Raw genomic sequence first — 15,681 nt, forward strand, 5'->3', positions numbered from 1 at the left:
CAGAGGGGGCAAAGACAAGGGGTCTGGACCCTGCCCCCAGCACCCACGCACTGTGGGCTCAGTGCACAACAAACAGGCAAACCGCCCCTGCCAGCCAGCCCCCCCAGCATGTCCCCCAGGGAGGGCAGGGTGCCGCAGTTCCCAGCCATCCCCGGGCAGGTTCCCAGCCATGCCTGGCCATCAGTGGGGTTGGTGCCCAGGCAGTCCTTGCTGCCCACCCTGGTGCCAGCCCCAGGCACTGATACCTCACCCTGCAGGAAGGGGTGAGCAGTGGCACCAGCTCTGCAGTGTCTGATGGCAGATGCTGGCATGGATGGATGTTTCTGGGGGTCCTCAGCACCTCATAGAATCAGGCCCTGGCCGCTGTGGCCAGGTGCTGCCCATGGATGCAGAAAGGGCAGTATCTGGTCAGCATGGTGAGGATAAGCTGGCTGGCTGGTTTGAAGGCAAGTTGTGGGGGGACCAGGAGAGGCCACTCAGGAGACAGTCTGGATATGGTGTGCGGTAGAGGTCTCTGAATGGCACACCTGCAGCTTGCAAACCTGTGGCCATCCCCCTCCCCCCCAAAGGTTTTCACAGCCCTACCAGGCTGCCTAGAGGAGGCAGCCCCTGCGTACAGGGCTGCCTGAGCATGAGGTCCCCCTGGATGCACCACAGCCTCTCACAAAGCTCCTGGCCCTTCTGTGCCTAGTGCTGGGCACAGACCCCCTCCCACAGGGGCTCTGATGCTGGACCACCCTGCTGCCAGCCTTGAAGCCCAGCAGCCCTTGGGGGTGGGGGTCCATTGCCCCTGCACAGGGGGGCCCATTGCCCCAAGCAGCACACCCAAACACAGTGCCCACATGCCAGCTCCCTCTGCATAGCTTTCCAAGGAGAGACAAACCATGATATTCCTGGTAAGCACAAAATCACCTTGACTTTTGCTCTAAGCCCTTGAATAGTTCAGGCAGAGCATGGACGGAGGCCAGCACTGTGCGTCGCTCAGGACTGCTCGGCATCTGTCTTTCTGCAGGCGGGTTATTTTCCACTCGTGTTTCCCCAGCACCCATGTTTTGGCAGGCAGGTGGGTTGCAGTCACAGGTCGCCCAAGCTGCCTCTCCCTCTACCGACACATGTGGGGATGGCAGCCCTGACACAAGTCACCCAGCATAGGCTCTCTGCCCTCAAAGCTCCCCCAGACCTTTCTCCTGCTCATCTGGAGCCCCAGCTGTGTTCTACAGCCAGCTGGCTTTTAACCTCCACAGCTGCAGGAGGAGTTGGGATTCACCGAGAGCAGTCAGGGATGTGAAGCACCCTGAAAGTGGTACTAGGAAACAGGGGCTGACAAGCCCACAACCTTGCAGCACGGTGGTTTTCACCTGTGCTCCAGCTGACGTCCCCCAGGACTTAGAGGGGATGCTGCAATAGTCCTCCTGCAGCTGTGATCCCAAACCCAAGCTCCGTACAGCTCTGAAGCTCCCAGTTGCAGCGTGTGATACCTATTGCAGGGGGTGTCGTGTTTTAACCCCAGCCAGCAACCAAGTACCACGCAGCCGCTCACTCACTCCCCCCCCATCCAGTGGGATGGGGGAGAAAATCAGGAAAAGAAGTAAAACTCCTGGGTTGAGATAAGAACGGTTTAATAGAACAGAAAAGAAGAAACTAATAATGATAATGATAACACTAATAAAATGACAACAGTAGTAATAAAAGGATTGAAATGTACAAATGATGCGCAGGGCAATTGCTCACCCCCCGCCGACCGACACCCAGCCAGTCCCCCAGCGGCGAAATCCCTGCCCCCCCCCACTTCCCAGTTCCTAAACTAGATGGGACTTCACATGGTATGGAATACACTGTTGGCCAGTTTGGGTCAGGTGCCCTGGCTGGGCATGAGAAGCTGAAAAATCCTTGACTATAGTCTAAACACTACTGAGCAACAACTGAAAACATCAGTGTTATCAACATTCTTCACATACTGAACTCAAAACATAGCACTGTACCAGCTACTAGGAAGACAGTTAACTCTATCCCAGCTGAAACCAGGACAGGGGGACAAAGTGGCAAGGGAGCACGAGGTTTACCCCAAAGCAGTAAGAAATGGAGAAGTTTTTTACTAGAGCCAGAGGGACTGAATTGAAGCAAATAGAGAAACCAGATGCCCCCCCCCCCCCCCCCAAAAAAAAAGAAGGTGACAGACTTGAAGATGGTTTATTTTCGACATTAAACTTACGGGTGTTTTTGTTTCAAGCTGCATTTTTACATTTGTTAGTCTTCATGCATTTACAGAGAACTTGGGGGTGTATCACCAAGTGGGCTCCAATGACGGGGCCAAGCTCAGGCCCTCTCCAGGTGGCCTCTCACTGCTTCCAGACCATCGCTCTTTTTATTCCATGGGAAAATACTGCTTTTGCCCTAAGCAGAACTTGCCTTGGGTTCCCAGTTCCTCCCCTGAACACATTGTGACCACCCCATTGCAAACAGGAATGCAGCCCCTGCTCACATGAGCTGATAACGCTTCCCTGCAGACAAGGCTGCGTCCGGCACTGCGGCAGTGACCCACGGAGAGCTGGGACGTCCCCGCGGTGGCCCCTGCGAGGAAGCCCTGGGAACTTGCCTCCTGCTGTGGCTCAAGGAAAATCCCACCGTCATTTTGGTTTCCCCACTGCAAAATGGGGTTGAGTGTTCATGTCGTGCTTTAAACCAGTGACTACTGGGAAACCTGCCCACAGGGAGCAGAGCCAGCATCCCGCAGGAGACTGGGAAGGCCACAGGGTGTGGGTTTGCTCCAGCAGTGCCAGCTGCGGCAAGCTCAGTGCAACGTGGCTGTGGTCAGACGGGAGAGGCTTTTCATGAGCTCCAGGGAGGAGGTGCAGGAGCAGGGGAAGGGGAACCGCAGGCTCCAAAGACTTTCATGGCTCCTGCGTACAGCTGGCTGGCACTGTGGTGTGCTGGGAACAGCTGGTCGAACATCACAGGCTTCTTCACCCCCAAAACCCCCAATTTCTGGGCTGAACCATTGCATACCATCCCTGCAGGAGACAGTAGCTTGCAGGATCGGTGCCATCGAGACACTAACTCCAAACTCCATGAAGTGCTGAGTGAGGCAGGCTCAGCCCAGCACACTGGGAGTTAATTCTAAGACACAGATGCTGGGGTGGGCACAGATGCTGGGCTGGTCTCAGCCACCAGTGGGAGGGCATGATGAAAATCCCATGGGAGCATCTTCATTCAGGAGGAGGGGTCATAGCAGTGGTGGGGAGCTCCTCGCCAGTGCCCACTTCACACAGCTCTGCCTTTAGAGCAGCAGCTGCCTGAGTAGTGGGTTTGCCTGCACCAGCCGTCTACTGTTTACTGTGTCCCCTCCCTGCTCTCTCCCCCCTTTCCAAGGAACCACACAGATCACTCTAACAGCACAGGGCAAACAGGTGTGTACCAGCCCTGTTATTGCTTTGCTCCCACACAGCCCAGACTGTTTGGTGGAAACAAAAGGGAGTTGTTTTCCTCCTCTCATTGGGTATTTGGGCCCTGAGTCTCTCAAGCAACAAGGGACATGCAAGGTGCCGCAGGGTGAGGGGGACCTGCAGTGGCAGAGGGTGGCGGGGGTCTGGAGCAGCTCACCCCACCATGTCTGCAAGGTAGCCAGGAAAGATCCACTTCTGCTATGTGCTGTCAGAGGTAGCTTGTGGTAGCCCTGAGGAGCTGATCAAAGCTCTCCAGAAGGCAGGCTGAAGCCTCGGCAGGGGGGTTCTGACATTCATACTGATTTAAGAAAAAGCCTGTTTTCAGCAACGGAGAAAAATCAGGGGTGAAATTGAGTCTGAGCATGCGTGCTCTTCAGTCACTTCAGGCTGTTTGTAGTCATATGGGGCTCTCGTGCACTTGCAGGGCTCTGGAATTGCTGAGCTATGCTGGGTTTAAACTCACCGTTGGGGTCTAATGAGGAACACACTTCTGCCAAGAGGAGGGGATGAGATGGATGGCTCTGGCATCTCCCAGAGCCCTTTGTGAGGATGCTCTGTAACATGATGGCTCAGCAGAGCACAGACCTGCCGAGCTGGAGATGCAGAGCAGCAGGAGTGGGGCCATGCGGAGAGGAGCAGGGCTGCCAGAGGTCATGGGAGACAGCCTCAGTGCCAAGGTCCTGGGGTGGTGCATACCATGGGGAACAGGGCAGCTTGTCCCTGCCACCCTGCTGCTCTCCCAGCCTTCCTGCAAACTCAGCTCAGCAGCACTGGTGCTGTCACCTCCTAGCAAAAATGCTCCTCATCCCACACACAGACAGTCCCATGTCCCCTCAGATGACTACCCATCCAACTGTCTATCTCAGCACATGGCATTATGCATGCAGGCACAGCTACCTTACTGCTGCCCAGACTTTCAAGCTTCCTCCGTCTCAGCTATGCCCCTGTGCTTGGATTAGAGCAAATTGCATGGGGCAATTATTCTTCTCCCCAGAAATCACAAGGCCATTGCACAATGTCATATAGACTGGGACTGGACACAGCTCACTCTGCTGGGCTCCTTCACGAGGATGGTGCTGGAGCATGAGTAGAACACTGGGGCATCCTGCGGGGGCAAGAAGGATGTCAGAGAAATTCATCAACTGACATGGGGGGTCCCAGCTGTCACAGACACTGCCCACTCACACACCCTGAGGTCTTGGTGTGGTACCCCCACTATTCTTTCTGGCCAGGGAGAAACAGTCCAGCAATGGGATCCGACACAGCATCTCCCACATGTCCCCCTGTGTCCCTGCTGAACCATGCCCAGCATCTGGAGAGCCATGGTGGGTACATGGTCACGGTGGATGGGAAGTGAAGCAGTTGCTGGGTGGCTTTGTAACAGCCCTAGGCTGCAACAGAGCTGTCTTGCTCCAAAGAACAGCTTAAAAAAACCCACAGAATGGGGAAGACATTTGGTGTGGTGCAATGCAGGCTCAGAAACACTGACTTTTGCCCCTTTTCTTGGATTTTGAATGTGTTACTGAGGGGGCTCTCCCTGTGGGCCCCAGGGTGGGGACATGCAGGTCTTAGGTGGGATGTCATTTTTATGCAGACTTGGAGGGTTGAATGAAATACCTGAAAGAGGGGATTTAGGAAGAAACCTCCCTGGGTCACAGTGGAAGCCTCAGACTCTGATAAAGTACCTCCAAGGAGACATCTGCAAAACCCAGACACACATTCATCTCCCGAGAAACAGTCTCAACCTGTCTGTGAATTTGGGCTGGAGAAGATAAATGTGCAGTTCCCAAATACCCTCCGGGGCTGCTGTCTGCCCCCCAGTTTGGGGACAGCCAGGGACCCACGCTGGCTGGGAGCTCCTGGACAGACAGAGGGAAGGAAGAGGAGCATCTCGCAGAGGCTGTTTGGACAGCGATTCCCTGGGTGAGAGAGCCTGCCCAGGGTCGCTCCCGTGCCACCGAAGTGTCACCTTGCTCCAGTGAACTCTGCTGTTGTCTTCAGGCAGCTCCATGACACACCCGGCCATTGTGCAACGGCCATGAAATTAAACTAAAAATAGCTTTCTCTCCTTGCAGGAAAACACCTGGCTGCCTTGCACCGGGGCCGCGAGGATGCTGGATGCCAGCACCCTGCCAGGAACCGTGTCCCTCCTGGCAGGCAAGGAGAGCATCGAGGGCTCCCTCCTCCGTGCTGATGTGGCCACTGAGGAAAGACCTCATCTTCCTTCTCTGTCCTCCCACCCCAAGCCCTGCCTTGCCTCTGTTTGTTCCTCGCTCAGCTCTGTCACCAGGCAGTGTGGTTTTCCTCCAAGCCTTGCCAAGGTGCAATGGCATCACTCCCTGAGCCTCGTGTGGGGACTGATGCCACCATCTCTCCTACCTGGTCTTTGCAGATGGAGCTGGGATCAGTCCTGGGGGTTCACTGAGGAGTAAGTTCATGTTATCCGTCCTTCAGTTAACCATACTTAATTAAAATGCTGGCAGTGCTTGGCTGGCCAGGTTGCCCATGCCCTGGCTCTGCTGGCATCCCCGCATCTGGGCACAGCACTGTGCCCCTGTGCAAACCGGACACAGTTCAACTCTTTCAGGGGTTTGTTCTCCACTGAGGAGAACACTTGGCTCATTTTAGGTATGGGGTGGTGGGCCAAGGCCAGAGCAGTCATGAAACCTAGGATTGGTCCCCTGATCTTTCATAGATTCCCTTCTGTCCTTGCAGACAGAGCACCTGAAGCAATTGGCAGCCCACAGCAGTCTGGTGTGATGCTCGGACTATCGCTGAGCTCAGGCTGAGCCATTCTTCCTCTGTAGTAGGCAGGCTCTACTAGCAACAGGCCAGCGATCACTTTGAGGCGCCGGTCCCTCTGCACCCAGGACACACCTCAGACATTGCCACTGCCTGCTCCTGTAGAACCCAGCAAGAGCTGAAACCCTCCTTTCCCTGTTAGAAATATCCAATTGATGCTCAAAAATCATAGCATTATCGAGAGTCAAAGACCAGCACCTGGCTGCAGGAGAAGCAGTGTGAGAAAGCAAAGCAGCCAGGCACAGCTGCCAGCTCCTGCCTGCAGGGACCTGGGCAAAGCGCTGTCAGCAGGAGGTTGGGACTTCAAGCAAAAGCACCAGACTACAGGTGTGCCTCCGATTTCTATGGCCTTTGCTGATCAGCATTGTCACACACAATGGAGGAATGGCTCCAGCGCAGGAGGGATGAAAGGCTTGCACTTGGCTGAGCCAAATGGTTTGGGAGCAGAGACTCCTCCTGACCTGCCCTGGAGGGACATGGGGCAACAGGAGTCTCCACCAGTCCAGCTGCAGTGGCTGACAATGGCTAGCAGCACAATGTGATTTTGAGTAGCACAGGAGAATCCTACTGCTGACATCCATGCCAGCACATGTCCTGCTAGCTGTGGTCACATGCTCACCTGGAAGGGGCAACCTCTGAGCTCTGGGACTCAGTTTCCCTGCGCTGGCTCCAGTGGCATTGGCTCTCCCAGCTCCCAGTGATGCAGCAAGAGGCCCACGTCCCCCTCAGTGCTCTGGGATGTCAGCCCAGAGGCTGTCCTGGCTCAGGGAAGAGCAGGCACAGTGCCAGATGGAGACAGCAGTGGGGTCCCAGCTAGGGGGAAGCTGGTGTTTGCTGACTGCAGTGGGGTGAGACATCCCAGCCCCTGCCACTGCCCCATGCAGAGGAGGGACACACTCCTTGAGCTCCCCAGGTCTGGGGTAGCCCTGCTGCTTCAAGCCTGGCATGCATCCCCATGAGCTGCCTACATGCCACAGGGCATGTGCCCAGAGGGTACCCTGGTCCCTCTGGTCCCACAGTCATAGGGACGAGTTGACAGTGCAGGGAGAGATAACAGGTAGGGGAGCAGGAGTCTAGGACAGAGGAGAGTTTGTGGGTATGGGGATAAGCGATGGAAGTGGGGAAAGATGATGAGTGTGGGGGGAGAGATGATGGGTATGGGGAGAAGTCATAAGTACAGGGGATCAGGGACCTCAGTTCTGTTCAAACCCCTGTCCCACAGTAGCAAAAGCAGCAACAAACCTTGGGAGAACTGGGCCAGCAGATCTGACACCCCAATGTGGCAAGAAGCATCACCTAAGGCCAGCCAGTCTTTCCTCTTGCTCTCCTGCCAAGGGCAGCCCTATCACCCCTCCAGCCCTGGGGAGGTGGTCTGGCTGTTCGAGGGTGTCCTGAGTCCAGGCTGAGTGTGCAGGGGACATGCCACATTGTGCCCAGTGTCAGACCTTGGGCATCCTTAGTGCCGCCTGCTTGGGGGCAGGGGGTGGGAGATCTTGAGTGGGAAGAGCTGAGCTGAGCAACCCATCCCCAGTGCCAAGCCGTGGGCATCCTTCGTCTGGCTTAGTTTGGGGGGGATACTGGCGAGATGTTGGGGGATGCTGGGGAGATGTTGGATGTTGGGGGGATGTTGGAGGATGCTGGAGGGATGTTGGGGGATGTTGGGGGATGCCGAGCTGCCCAGCTTGGGCGCTGGCGCATCTCCGCAGAGCTTGGCAGCGTCCCCGGGTGCGGGTGGGTGACCAGCAGAGGGCCTGGCTCTGCCGCTCCCCACCGCGGCTTTTATTCTGCCCAGAGCTCTCCGGAGAGCCCAGAGCAGCGGCCAGAGCCGGACAGACCGGCTGCTCCTCCGGACGGCTCCCTCGCTGCCCGCAGCCCCGGGGTCCCTGTGCTCGGGGCTGCTCTGTCTCCAGCCACACGCTTGCTCCGGAGGGTGCGGAGGGGACCATGCCTTCACCGCCACCACTTGTTCTCCTGCTGCTGATGCTGCTGGCTCCAGGGGCTGCAGTGATACGAGGCAGGGCTGGGCAGCCTGGGGAAGGCAGCACCCACCATGGCCAGGGTGTGGATGAAGGTAAGATTCTGCCAACGATTTCCCAGGACGATCTAGAGGTCCAGGTGATGAAGGAGAGACTGCGCCGGGGGACAGAGGAGGATTCCAAGTTGGTGCAGCAGTACGTGCCGGGGGTGCGGGTGGAGTTCCCGCGGCCCCTCAACTCTGCCAGCCTGCACCCAACTAAGGCCCTGCTGCCATCCAGTACGGACCCATCTGAGCAGCAACAAGGGGTCCCCACAGACAGGGAGGGGGCAGAGCCCCGAGCCAACCTCACTACCGTGTCCGACAAGCGGTTGCAAATCCAGAACCCCTTGTACCCGGTGACAGAGAACTCCTACAGCGCCTATGCTGTGATGTTCCTGTCCCTCATCGTCTTCGCAGTGGGCATCATTGGAAACCTCTCCGTGATGTGCATCGTATGGCACAACTACTACATGAAGAGCGCCTGGAACTCCATCCTGGCCAGCCTGTCTTTCTGGGACTTCCTCATCCTCTTCTTCTGCCTGCCTGTGGTCATCTTCAACGAGATCACCAAGAAGAGGCTGCTGGGGGATGTGTCCTGTCGCATTGTGCCCTTCATGGAGGTAAGGGGCTGCACAGGGCCCTGGAGAGCTCAAGGACTCGGCTCTTCTCTGCCTCTTGCTTTGGGGGTAGTCCATGCTGCTCATGGCCTGGTGCAAGTGCTGTGTGCCCCAGAGATCCCCATCATGGGGGACAGCAAGGAACTGAGGGACGGTCCCAATATTGACCTTCCCTTTGCCTCTTCCCTGGGGCCATTCCTCAGGCTCTGCAGCCAGCACCAATGCTGCCAAGGCTGGGAAGAGCCCGTGAAACCCTCCTTTGTCCAGCCAGCACAGGGACTTCTGTCAGTGGGGTCCCTCTGTCTGTCTGTCCCTGTCCCAGCCTGACACCCCCCACAGTGTGCTGGCCCAGCAATGGCCATGGTGGGCTGCTGCTGATGGCCCAGGGCAGGGTGCTGCAGGTGGGGCAGCGCTGAGCACCACTGGGGTAGGAGAGCCTGGGAATTAGTTTTGGGAACCTGAGATCTTTGCTTGTCAAGCCTCACATGTGATGGGCTGGCCACATTCAGGGTGAGCTGGGGACCCACTGAGAAGGCTACAGGGACTGTGGTGACAGGGGAAGGCAGAATGAGAAAAAAATGCCCCAGATGGCACGATTTTGCATGGTCCTGCTCTTGCACTGAAAACAAACCCTCGCTGTGGGGCATCTCCATCCTGCAGGGATGTCTGGAATCAGGCTGATCCCCTCCGTGCCCATGTACAACAGACAGACCCAGCCTGTCTGTGCATGTTTTCTGGGGCTCCAAAGCCCAGTTTATTGAAGAAGGGTGCAAACACAAGGTTGAACCAGATCAGAGACAGTGTCAGGTCCCTGGAGACCCTCTCAGGCTTGGTCAGGCCAGATGGGGTTCAAAATCTGCCTGTCCCACCGAGCGTGGTCACAACATATGGAAACCAGCTGCAAGCTGAGGCCAGGGCTTGTGCTGGAGGGCCCAAGGACTGCTGCCCTCCCTCTGCCCAAACCTGATCAGGTTGTATGGGAGCACTGACACCCCTTGGCATCCATGTCCAGGGCAGCCCTGCCCTCCCAGGGCTGTCACCATGCCGAGTTCAGACCTAGCCTTCTGTCATCACCAGACCTGTCTGTGCCCATCACCAGGACTCAAGCCTGCTCAGAGAAATAACAGCTGGAGGGGGCAGAGAGCAGGCCTTGGCACTCAGACAGGGAAAGCTCGTGGCCACAGGGAGCTTGGTTATTACAGGCAAAGAAATGGCCCCGAGGCATTGATGTGTCCCATCACAATCCCCTCCCCAACATCACCCTCCCTGGTCCAGCTTCTGCTGGAGAGTGGGACCCGCAGTGCTCTCAGGTGCAGGACCTGGCTTCATCCTGCTCCCTGGGTGGATGGATTATCCTCCCCTGCTTCACCCAACAGCAGCTACAGGTTAGGGTGACTCCAGCACAGGCTAGGGGAGTAGACATCCGCCTGCATGGGCTGGCATGACCCCCACTGCCAGGGCTGTGAGGTGAGCAGGTCTGAGGCTAGTGCTGCCACCAGTGGTCCTGCTCTGTCCTGCTGCTCCATGCCCCGCTGGCACAGTGACAGTCAGCTCCCCGGTGTCAGTGCCTTTGCAGAGGGTCTGCAGGGGCACAGGAGTCCCTGGACATTCACATATGGCTTGGCTGTGCACACTCCTAGCAGGGGACCCCGGCAATGCCACTGGGTCCTTTGGGCGCAGGTCTGGGGTGATGGACCCATACCCTGGGTATCCTGCCAGGCACAGCCCTAAACCTGCAAGTTAGAGCCCAGCATGACAATGTGGTGTTTGCTAGAGGAGGTGTGCAGCCCCCACCTCTCCGCACTGTCTCCCCAGCTCAGGAAGCAGGAGCTGCTCATTTCTGCAGGTTTCCCACCCCAGCCTCTTACTAAATGAAATGTTTGCCCCATCCCCATCCTCCGCCTCAGGCCCCTGATGTTGCAGCCAGGTGGAAGGAGGACTCAGAGAGGGGCAGGAATATGGACCCACATTTGCCCAGGCAGGCAGGCTCAGCACCCCAGGTAAGGATGGGAAGAAAAGAGTGGTGTCCCCAAACCAGACCCCTACCTGAGGAGTTACTGCCACAGCCTGTCTCTGAGTTGCTCATGGGCTCCCTGGCCACGTTCCTGTAGGAGATCCCCGTGGGGATCTGAAGGAGGCAGGAAGGGTGGTGGGATGTTGGGGCTGCTGAAGGATGGGCATGGCACAGCCCTGGGAAGGCAGGATGGTCCACCCAGGAGGCTACTACCAGTCTGCCACCCCAGCTGCTAATCCTGCCTTGCCCTCCTGCCTCCGGGCCCCAAAGCAAAGGCAGAAAGGAGCTTCAGGGCTTCTCTGTTCACCTGGGACCCAGCACCAGGCACCCTTCAGGCTGGGTGGGAGGACATGGCCAGGCCCGAGCTAAATCCCCAGCAAAGAGTCAGCCACAAGAGGGGAATCAGTCTGCAGTCCAGTAGTTAAATGTCCAGTCTTTCTGTATGGGACTGTATGTGCAAGTGTTTCAGACTGCTGGCTGGAGCAAATCTGTCCTCCTCTTTGTGGCTACTCAAGTGCCCTGTGGGGGGGCACAAAGCCAGGTTTTTGGAGCAGAGTTGGCTACATGGAATCCTGGTGACAGGCAATGTGCCTGGGCTGACCAGTGGCACCAGCTGCACGCCTGCCAGGGCACTGGGGAAGGATGCTCTGCCATGCCTGAATTACATGCCAGGACTAAGGGGAACGAGGAGAGACAGAAGAGCCTGTGGCAGGGTGTAGGGGAAGAGGAGAGGCAGCAGCACAGCAGCGCTGGGAGCGCTGCAGGTGCCAGCCAGAGAGCTGGGCAAGTGTGCTGGGTGCTGGTTGTGGGGCAGAGCAAGGGTGCTGGATGCTCAGGGTGGCTCTGGGCATGGGGCAGAGGAGCTGGGACTTGAGCAACGTTGTTGGGCAGTGGGGCTATGTGCAGGATCGTGATGCTGGGCTAGTGCCCTGATGCTGTGTCTGGGGGGGGTGCTGTTGCAAATAACTGAATGGTGGTGCTGGGTGCTTGGCATCAGTGCTGGTCATGAGCTGCTGAAGGGGCCAACCCGGGACCACTGGAAGAGGCTGGGGGGGGGGGGAGGGGGCAGTGCCAGACCTGTTTTGGGCTGCTACCCAGGCATCATGCAGAGCCCTGGGAGGTTTTCTGAGTGCTGGGAAGGTCCTTCAGCACAGGGTGACGTTTGATGGCTTCGTGAGGCCAGGAATGGCCACAGGGCTGGGGGGCACCAGCATGTGACTTTGCCATTCTCCTGGGCAAGGGCTGTGGGACTTGGCTCTGAGCAAAGCTGCAGCTCTGGGGCTGGGACCTTGAATGCTGATTGTGACCCTCAGTGCCTTGCCAGCCCTCCCAGAGCCACCACGATTCCTCGCCCCCTTTGGCCTCTTCCCTTTGGCAAATGGGATGTTTTTCCTGCCATTCTCAATGCAGCGGAAATTGCCCCAAGCTGATTTGTGACAATGGCACCTTCAACTCGTTTGGCCTGTCTGGGAAGCAGGCAGCAGCTCTGCAGAACAGGACAGGGACAAGCCAACCTGGGGCAGCTTGGGGGGGCCTTGGGGACCCTGGGAAGGTGCTGGTGGGTGTGACGGTCCCTGCTTTTCCTCCCCAAGAGCCATCCAGAATAGAGAAAGAGCCTGAGGGACAATCCTGCTATTCCTACCCTGGCTGGACAGACAGACAGATATCCTGCAAAGCTTCTCCCTTCTGCAGAAAAGGGAGCTGGGCAGGGACAAATGGGTCAAGGGACATTTTTACCCACTGCCCTTTCAGGAGTCACAGAAAAGTGGCTCTAACCCTGGGATGCAGCCATAGGCTGTGACCTCTACAACCTTGGAGGAAGGGGCTCCAGCTGTGGTCTTGGGTACCCAGGGGTTTGCCACCAGCCTGGTAAAGTCAAGGCCCCCATGATGTCCCTCCAGCAAGCCCCACTTGTTCTGCCTCCCTCCTCGCCAGGTATCATCACTGGGAGTCACCACCTTCAGCCTCTGTGCCCTGGGCATCGACAGGTTCCACGCGGCCACCAGCCCCCAGGCCAGTGCCCGGCCCATCGAGCAGTGCCAGTCCATCATTGCTAAGCTGGCTGTCATCTGGGTGGGCTCCATGACTCTGTCAGTGCCGGAGATCCTGCTCTGGCAGCTGGCACAGGACACGTCGCCTGTGTCCGGCGTCATGACGGAGTATTGCACCATGAAGCCCTCGTCCAACCTGCCCGAGTCCATCTACTCGCTGGTGCTCACTTACCAAAACGCTCGGATGTGGTGGTACTTTGGTTGCTACTTCTGCTTGCCCATCCTCTTCACCGTGAGCTGCCAGCTGGTGACCCGGAGGATCAGTGGCACGGAGAAGAAGAGCGAGTGCCGAGGAACCAAGCACACCCAGTGTGAGAGTCACTTGAACTGCACCATCATCGGGCTCACCATCATCTACGGGCTCTGTACCACCCCTGAGAATGTCTGCAACATTGTGGTGGCCTACATGTCCCCTGATATGTCCAAGCAGACCTTGGACCTGCTCAACCTCATCAACCAGTTCTTCCTGTTCTTCAAGTGCTCCGTAACGCCCGTCCTGCTCCTGTGCCTCTGCAGACCCTTGGGCCAGGCCTTCATGGACTGCTGCTGCTGCTGCTGTGAGGGCTGCAGCCCCGACACTGCCTCCAGCGAGGGCAGCGCCGACAGCAAGCTCAAAACAGAGATGTCCTCCTCCATCTTCTTCGACAAGCCTCGGGAGTCCCCTCCACCCCTCCTGGCCCTTGGCACACCTTGCTAAGTGCCACTGGGGAGCTGTAGAGATCATTCCACCACCTTCTCCCAAGACCAAACGTTGTTTTGCCATTAGTGCCTGTGTCTGGATGTGGAGCAAGCAGAAGAGACAGCTCAGGGGGCTGTGCCATGGGCTTCAAACCCCATGTTGGGCAAGTGGGGCTTGAAACCCCAGGCCCCATGGCTACATTGGCAGCCTTCTTGCCTCTGCCCAAAGGCCAACAAGGACATCAGCACCCTGCTGTCCTGGCTGCCTGGCCAGGCACAGAGGGGTTGCTGCCCTGGAGATGGAGTTGTGCCAGAAAGGTCCCATCTGAAACTATGGAGGGTTTCCATGGTGGCTTGCAGAGGACATAGCAAACACAAACTGCCCTCGTCCTGTCCCGTCCCCTCCTGCCAGCCCCCTCCACAGTAGGAGGTCCCAGTGACTATATCCCACTGGATCCAAGCCACTGCCTTGTAAGAGCTCAATAAACCAGTAACCTAGAGCATGTTGCACATGCAGCTGTCCAGCACCACCAAGCAGAGCCCTGGGGAGCCAGCACTTGGGGCTTGGATGGCTCTTCCCTAAAACCTGGGGGCTCTTGGGTGGGCATGGGCAGCTGGGGGGGCATGAGGGCACAAAAGCAGCTGTGCCAGGTCAGGCAGCACCTAAGGGAGATGGGGAAAGGCCCCCAGCTCCTCTGCCCCCCTCCCTCTGGGGTAATGCAGAGCGAGCTGGTGCCAAGTCAGCCCCTGGGAGGGTCCCCTCCAAAGCACTGGGCTTGGGGTGGTTTGTAGGACTCAAACTGGCCCCAGTGAAGCCCAGCCAGCTCAGCCCTGGGGCTGAGGTGCTCTGCAGCCTGCAAGGCAGCTGGTTGCCCACCTGTACCATGCAGGACCAAACTGCTGCTGCTGCTGCACGGTGCTGCTGTGCAGTGCTGGGGGGGCCATGTGGGACCACCACCCCAGCACCCCATGGGGAGCTGATGGGGTGAGCGCATCTCATCCAGACAGCCCTGTGCAGGCCTCCTGGCCTTCATCCACCTGCCCATTGCAGGGACAAAATCGTCCCGGCATGATGGTTTCAGGGGATCAGGGTTTCCAAGCCCCATATCCACACCCCAACCAAGGCTCCTGCAACCAGGGGGGCTTCGGGGAGCAGCCGTGGTGGTGGGATCGGGCTGAGGACAGGCTGGCTATGCTGGCCCCGTCCATTGGAGCTGTTAAAGCTCCTTGTCCTGCCGCTGGCACCCGCCCCAGCCCATGAAATGCCGGGGCGAGGGAGACGGTTGCTATGGCCGGGTGAATGCAAGGGGCTCACTGTGGGCTTTGTGCGGCATCAACACCCACCGGGCTTTGCTTTCACAGCCCCGTTTCCAGGGAAACAAAAGCCCCAGTTTTCTTCCAAGAGCACAAAACTGGGTTTTCCCTTTCCTCCCCCCCGCCAGTGCTGGGCCCCACAGTTGGGGAGCAGCTGGGGAAAAAAGGGGTCTCATCCTGGCACAGGGATGGAAGTGGGGGAGCAGAGCCCAGGCTGCCCACCATGCCCTCAGCCCCTTGCATCCCCACAGGGCGAGCGAGGTCCCTGTGGGGGTTTGGCAGCAGTGGGAGGAAGGGAGCGGGGGACAGCTCTCATGCACTTGGTCCGTGCTGCTCTGTCCTGAGCCCCAGCCAAGGGCGAACAAAGCCGGGCTTGTTGCTGTGGCCCCGCGGGGCTGGATGCGTGGGGAGGAGGAGAGCCGGGCGGGGGGCAGGGAGGGCACAGGCAGCACCATTGCAGGCAGCACCATCAGCATGGGCTGTGGGCAACACATGGCCCCATAGCAGCCAGAGCACCCCATGGGCTGGGCTGAACCCCAGCCCTGGTGCCAGCCCCCATGCCCGGGTACCCAGGCAGACTGCCATAAGGCACAAAGCACAGCCCTGGGGAGGGTCAGTGCAGGGGGCCAGCCCCCAGAGGACACTGGGCAGGGGTGCCCCTGCCAGCAATGGCCACAGGCCCCAGGAGGGGGCTGGTGTGGGCAAGGGGGCCAGGAGAGGAGCAGGAGCCCTGCAGCAACCCTGC

At 58.2% G+C, this 15,681-nt stretch overlaps 1 protein-coding gene across 1 annotated transcript; it reads left to right on the plus strand.

The window, feature by feature from the left end:
• The first annotated feature begins 8,189 nt into the window (after positions 1-8,189).
• On the plus strand, positions 8,190-13,885 carry GPR37L1 (G protein-coupled receptor 37 like 1). Its single transcript, XM_010584745.1, has 2 exons — positions 8,190-8,882; positions 12,829-13,885. Exons 1-2 carry the CDS (start codon positions 8,190-8,192, stop codon positions 13,639-13,641), a joined length of 1,506 nt encoding a protein of 501 aa, XP_010583047.1. The 3' UTR covers positions 13,642-13,885.
• Positions 13,886-15,681: the final 1,796 nt, after the last annotated feature.

Source organism: Haliaeetus leucocephalus, unplaced genomic scaffold (assembly GCF_000737465.1).
Source record: "Haliaeetus leucocephalus isolate CR32 unplaced genomic scaffold, Haliaeetus_leucocephalus-4.0 Scaffold1000, whole genome shotgun sequence".
Classification (NCBI taxonomy): Eukaryota; Metazoa; Chordata; class Aves; order Accipitriformes; family Accipitridae; genus Haliaeetus; species Haliaeetus leucocephalus.